Source organism: Papaver somniferum, chromosome 10 (genome assembly GCF_003573695.1).
Source record: "Papaver somniferum cultivar HN1 chromosome 10, ASM357369v1, whole genome shotgun sequence".
Taxonomy (NCBI): Eukaryota; Viridiplantae; Streptophyta; class Magnoliopsida; order Ranunculales; family Papaveraceae; genus Papaver; species Papaver somniferum.
In genome coordinates, this window is record NC_039367.1 from 81,912,040 (window position 1) to 81,918,908 (window position 6,869).

Below are 6,869 nucleotides of genomic sequence, written 5' to 3' on the forward strand. Positions count from 1 at the left end.
GCGCATAGGACGCGCAAATTAGTACGTCGGACACGCATCGTATGAGCATCTCACGCGGCCACTGCTCAAAAAATGGAGCGTCCGTGCAACCCAGATGGGTGGTCGTTGAGTGTCCAATTTAATAGAATCGGGCTGAATCGGGTCAGGCCGGGTCTTCGGATCGGGGTGAGATTTGCTCAGCGCTGGTCCGTATGGAATAATTTGGTATAAGTTATAACTGTGAATGGAACCCAAAAACAGGGACCTCGAAAATCATCCAAAACCGAAAGTAAGATCCAGAGAGAAGAGAACGTTTCCAGGCAGCAGTCATGACAACCATTCGAAGATTTTGTTGCAATGATCTTCTCCGATTTACTAATGTCAATTTCGATCATCTTACCGAAACTGTAAGACATTAATCAACTCTCCCTATCTCCTTCTATCTAGTGTCTAACATGTGTTTGTGTTTTGGCAGTTCAATATGTCATTCTACATGACATACTTAGCAAGATGGCCTGATTATTTCCATGTAGCTGAAGCTCCTGGAAATATAACCATGGGTTACAGTAAGCACCTGGTTTCTCCTTTACTTTTTTTTTTTTTGCCCTAATTTTACACTCAATTATAGATTTACACAGTTATTGGACTAGGGTTTGAGGAAATGTGTGGGATTGAATTAGAGTTTTCAAAGTTATTGGATATGAGATGGTGTATTGCCGTAAGGGCATTTGTTAATCAGATTGTAGCTGTCTGTTACATATTAATAGGGGTGTGACATTTGCACAAGATGGTTATGACATTGGAAATTGTTGCTTACCTGTTTAACTTGGCAATTGAACATTCATGTGAGTTATTTCATTCTTTGAAGAGATTAATGCTTGTGTGTCGTTAGTTTTGTTATCGTCTATGACAACAACATGATGAGAATAAGGCTGGATAATTGTAGTGTGCTAATACTGTAAAAACAGAAAGCACTGACAAAAGATTCACCTATGGGTAGACGCCAAAGAAGGTAGTTTATCTATCTTTTACATCATAGTTAGCAAATGCCATGTCTCTGTAAGGCTTTGGTTTGCCAACTAAAGTTAGCAAATGCCATGTCTCTAGAAGGCTTTGGTTTGCCAACTAATATAGAAACTGGGTACTGTTTGCACAGACCAGCTTCTGCTAATTTAGAGGGCTGAAAGTTGCTTCATATGCAACGTGTAGACGTTAGTTACCTTGTACTTAACTTAGAATCATCTCTTTTTCTATTTACAATCATCGTTGAGTTTTGCTGCAAATCCATTAATTGCCCTTTTGTTGTATGTAGGAATTACTAATTATTAACAATGTTAATGTGTTTATAGTTATGGGGAAAGTTGAAGGACAAGGCGAATCTTGGCATGGCCATGTAACTGCAGTTACTGTTGCTCCGGAGTATAGGAGGCAGAAGTTAGCTAAGAATCTCATGAGCATGCTCGAGGACAGCAGTGACAAGATGTAAGTCTTCCTTTTACTTCTGAATTGTCCATGCCTTGGATGAATTAAGGTTTCCCTATTATCTTGATCTTTTTTTTTTCTTTTCTTCCTTTGTTTGATTTAGATGTAACTTTGGGAAATTCAGTTAGTGAACTAGGGGTGACCAAATACGATCTCGATGCTGTACTGTAATCTTTTGTCTACTAACAGAATCCTTCTTTGGCAGTGACAAGGCCTACTTTGTGGACCTCTTTGTGAGGGCATCCAATGGACCAGCCATAAAGATGTATGAAAAGGTATGCATCCACTTGTGATATAATATTGGATAACTTGTGCTGTGCTTCGAGAATGTTTCAAAATATTTTGCCGAGTAGATTCATTGTACTTCTGCTCAAACACATGCTCACACGATCAGCATTTTCTTTGTTGCTCCTCAGCTTGGCTATATAATCTATAGACGGGTGCTGCGGTACTATTCTGGAGAGGAAGATGGATTGGGTGAGTTATCATACTCTGTTGACATAGCTGTGCTTGTTTTCACTTCACCGCCATTTATAGTTAATTAATAACCCTTATTCTTTCCTGCTTTTATGGTTCTCATTTTCAGACATGCGGAAAGCTTTATCACGAGATGTTGAAAAAAAGTCTGTTATTCCCCTCAAAAGACCAGTTACTCCTGAGGAACTGGAATATGACTAGTTAATTGTGGTGTTCCAGATGTCCATGTTTATTAGCTATATCTCTTGCTATGAACATGTAAGTTGAGCTCTAAAACTGGCTTTGAATTGTGTTGTTTATGCTTCAACGTATTGTAGTAATATAGTTTGTATAAACTTGTGACAGATATAGTTATCGAGTTTAATGGTTTATCAATAATAGCAACCTCATCCTTAGTAATTTATGTTTCCCTGGTCAAGTACCCAACCAGGACAAAAAAGGTGTAAAAAAAGTTGATAAGTTTGTATACCTTTCCGTTATCATCAGAGATTCAAAAACATTCTTCAGAAGAGCTTGGAGTGAATTGGTTGACAAAATGTTGCGAAAGAATTCAGCAGCATAGTTTGCTCTACAGATAGTAATTGCTCCTTGAAACCCTTCGGACCGAGTCTACTAAAACACGTTAAAAGTAAAATAAATAGGAAGCATGAAATGTGGTTTTTTTTCTTTTTGAAGCATGTAACAATGAAAAGACCAACTAAAATGTTATTACATGTGGGAATTCCCATAGAGTCGCTCAAAAGAATTTGATTAAGAAAAGCTGGATTCGTCTGTTCCCAAACTGATGTTGATAGGTTTCTCGCTTGGCTGCCGTCGGCTGCAAAGTTTGCTAGTCCATCTGCTGCTTGATTCCCTTCTTTATAATGTTGAATAACACAACATAGGATTTGACGCATTCGATGTATGATTTCTTCGATCATTTCAGAGATATACCATGGGGTTTACTTTGGAGTTTTAATGGAGTGCACGAGATTTTCCGAGTCTGTCTCGAATATGACTTTAGTCCAATTTCTTTCATTTGTTGCTCTGGTTGCTATCATTGCGACCCCTGTTTCCGCCGTTAGCGTTGCGGTTATACCTAGAGGTTGTGCAAGAGCCAATACCGTGTGTGCGCTTGAGTTCCTGCATATGAATCCCGCTCCCGCTATTCCCGGGTTGCCTGTAGCTGCACCATCGGTATTTATTTTAAACCAGTCTGATGTTGGGATACTCCAACCCACTTGAATGGTTGTAGAAGATTTTGTTATATTTGTTGTCAATCTGCAAGGAAGCTCCTCAGGGAGAACTAGTGGGGAGGTCAATTTTTCCCATTCAAATTCATGTTGTTGTGCGAAAGATCTTGCCAGGATGTCGTCATGGGTGGAGTGCGTCTGATTGAATACGAGCTCGTTTATGGTTGTCCATATAGACCACAAGAGGAAACAACATGATGTGATAGAAGAGGTATTACCTCGAGTCTGCAGTAATTGAGAAATGGTTGTTTGGTGGTTTATGATAATTGGCTGGTGGTTACCTTGGGGTTGGTTTGTTGATATGCGGTTAGAAAGGGTGGTCCAAGTGGACAGAGCCACTGGACAATGAATCAGCATGTGATTGGCTGTTTCAGGCTCAGAGTTGCAATGGGGACAGAGGTTAGAAGTGGAGAGATTGATGTGATGGAGCAGAGAGAAGGTTGGCAAACCTTCATTTATAGCTTCCACGAGAAAAGATGTATTTTTGGAGGACACAATAAGGTCCATAAGAATTTTGTGTTTGGAAGGGGTTGAGGGTGAGGTTGTGGGAGAGAGTTGTTTTCTTGTTGGTTAGACAGCTGTACCCAGATGATGTGGTGTATTTACCAGATTTAGAGTGGGGCCGAATAATTTTGTCCGAGATGTTGTTAAGGGGAAGGTGAATATTTATAATATGTTGGATGGCAGTGTTGGGTAGGATGTTTAGCTGATCGTGATTCCAGTTATGAGAGCTGGGGTCGATTAATTCTGTGACATATTGGATAGGGTCAGATTGGATTGGATCAAGGTTTTGAAAGTTGGGTATCCAATTAGCATGGATACAGGTATCTAAACCATTTTTTATTTGGTGAAATATATGATTTTTGACAGTAGGTATGAGAGATGCCATTTGTTTCCATTGTGGGCTGGTAGTACCTGGTATTGAAATTGTACCTTGCAAAATAGGCTGATGGTGGAAGTATTTTTCGTTGAAGAGGCTTGAGAAAATGGAATGTGGCTTGTCTTGAATGTTCCAAAAAAAAATCATGAAAAGAGCTTTATTGTGATGACTACTCTTCCTGATACCTAGCCCTCCCTTCGTTATTGGCTTGTTTAGCTTGTTCCATCCTAAGGGTTAAGTTTTCGGACCGAAGAATCGTGACCCCAGAAGAAATTCCTAGTGATCCGATCAATTTGTTTGTGAACATGGGTGGGGAAAAGCTTTGTTTGCATGAAGTGATTTGAGGTTGGTGTTAAGGAGGTTTTTATTAGAACTAGTCTGCCTGCAGGGGTAAGGAATTTTGTGATTCATCCTTGAACTTTGCGTGCCAATCACTGGAGTAGTGGTTCGAAGATGTGACGTGAGGTCCTCCCGTGTTTGAATTGAAATCCTAAGTATATAGGTGGGATTTGATGTGGTTTGCATGCCTAAGAATTGGTGAAGGGTATCTATGTGATGTTGTTGTAGCCTTAGCTGGTGAATGATGGTTGATTTTGCTGCGTTGATAATTTGACCAGCTGAAGAGCCGTATGATTGAAGAATTCTTTGAAGGTGATTACTACTTTTCTGGGTAGCTGTATATGTGATGAGCAAATCATCAGCATACATTAGGTGTAGGATGGGAGGTGCCTTTTTTGATATCCGGATACCTTGAACCAGTTTTTTTGCTTCCAGCTTGGCAATATTTGTTGATGGAATTTTCGCACATATAATGAATATGTAGGAAGATATGGGATCACCTTGTATAATGCCTCTGGTAGGAGTTAATGAATCCATACGGTGTACCATTGATGTTGATTGAGTAAGTTACCTGAAAAAGCGGGGGTCTAACAACCACACCCAATATTTCGTTCGGAAATCTGTATGGACTAACTTCAATATAATTCCACGAGAGTCAACTAGACAGTCATACTCAATCAAGGAAATATATCCAAGAGTTATATCTCAATTTCTCAATACAATCTACAATCGAACAGATAAAGATCTATGAGCCTGATTGATGTTCAAGTGTCAATCAATTTCAATCAACAACCAAAGGTTGGATTTATCAATTGATTGAACTACGCACAACCTGTGATATTTCAATTATATAAACAAATATAATGCGGAAAAGAAATAACACAGACACCGGAAGTTTTGTTAATGAGGAAACCTGAAATGCAGAAAAACCCCGGGACTTAGTCCAGATTTGAACATCACACTGTATTAAGCCGCTACAGACACTAGCCTACTACAAGTTAACTTTAGACTGGATTGTAGTTGAGCCCTAACCAAGTCTCACACCGATTAACGTACAGTCGCGTTCCTTACGCCTCTGAATCCCAGCAGGAATCTACGCACTTGATTCCCTTAGCTGATCACACCCACAACTAAGAGTTGCTACGACCCAAATTCGAAGACTTTATAAAAAAATCTGTCTCCCACAGAAAAGTCTATTCGGATAGATAAATCTGTCTCCCACAGAAATACCTATGAAGTTTTTGTTCCGTCTTTTGATAAATCGAGGTGAACATGAACCAATTGATAATCCGGTGTTTATATTCCCGAAGAACAACCTAGAAATATCAATCACCTCACACTAACTTAACTATACGGTAGTAGAACAAGTTATTGTGTATCCACAAAGAATGAGAAGAAGAGCATTGTGATTAATTTTTATATCTTAACTATCGGAGATAAATCTCGAGCAAATCCTAGAGAATATAGTAGTCAATACGATAGAACAAGTAAGATCAGAACACGCAACTACAGAGAAAATAGTTGGGTCTGGCTTCAGAATCCCAATGGAGTCTTTAAGTCATTAACCTATAATGGTTTTAGGAAAAACCTAGTTTAAAGGAGAATCTACTCTAGTCGCAACTAGTATCACACAAGAGGTGTGGGGATTAGGTTTTCCAGTTGTTAGAGTTTTCCCTTATATAGTCTTCAAATCAGGGTTTGATAGCTTTGAAACAAAGCAATCAATATTCACCGTTAGATGAAAACCTGATTTAAGATTCAAGCTAAGTTTGCTTAAAAACAAAGCAATATATTTCCACCGTTAGATGGTCTTAGCTTGTTACACACAAATGAAATATACCTTCATTTAGATATGGGTAACCATACCTAAAAGTGTTATTGAGTTGGCTCAATAACAGTTAACCGAAGTTAGCCATATGAACACTTTTGTGTTAACCACATTCATCTAACACTTCTAGTAATAAATGATAATCAAATGAATCTAATTGCGTTACTCACAGAATTGTTCAATTGTATATATTCTCATAAAAGTATACAAGACACAATTGAAACAAAATCGGATTGATTCAAGAGAATCAATTCATGAACATTTAGCCATGGTTTGCAAATATTGCATTCCTTAATTTATAAATGTATTTGTTCATGAGTATGAGATCATACATAACCGATTTTAGAACTTAAACCAACTCAGTTTGCAAACGGGTATGCAAATTTAATTTCCGGACTTTGGTCACGTCCGTCAGTTCGCAACCTGGTATGCATACTGTCGTCCCAGACCTAACTCAGGTGAAACCATTCGCATACTGGTACAGAACCTTGGTTCCCGGACTTTGACAGTTAAAACCGTTCGCATACAGGTATGCAAACTTGGTTCCTGGACCTGAATCATACTACAATAGTTTGCATATTGGTATGCATACCGTGCTATATCTAGACAATGATTATTTGTTCTAAACTCCCATTTCAATCATTGAAACATC

The 6,869-nt window shown here is 38.7% G+C and overlaps 1 protein-coding gene across 1 annotated transcript; it reads left to right on the forward strand.

Annotated features, from left to right (window-relative positions):
* Positions 1-245: 245 nt before the first annotated feature.
* LOC113318826 (N-terminal acetyltransferase B complex catalytic subunit NAA20) lies at positions 246-2,341 on the forward strand. Its single transcript, XM_026567082.1, has 6 exons — positions 246-386; positions 455-545; positions 1,329-1,461; positions 1,667-1,736; positions 1,878-1,938; positions 2,048-2,341. Exons 1-6 carry the CDS (start codon positions 309-311, stop codon positions 2,137-2,139), a joined length of 525 nt encoding a protein of 174 aa, XP_026422867.1. The 5' UTR covers positions 246-308; the 3' UTR covers positions 2,140-2,341.
* The last annotated feature ends 4,528 nt before the right edge of the window (positions 2,342-6,869 follow it).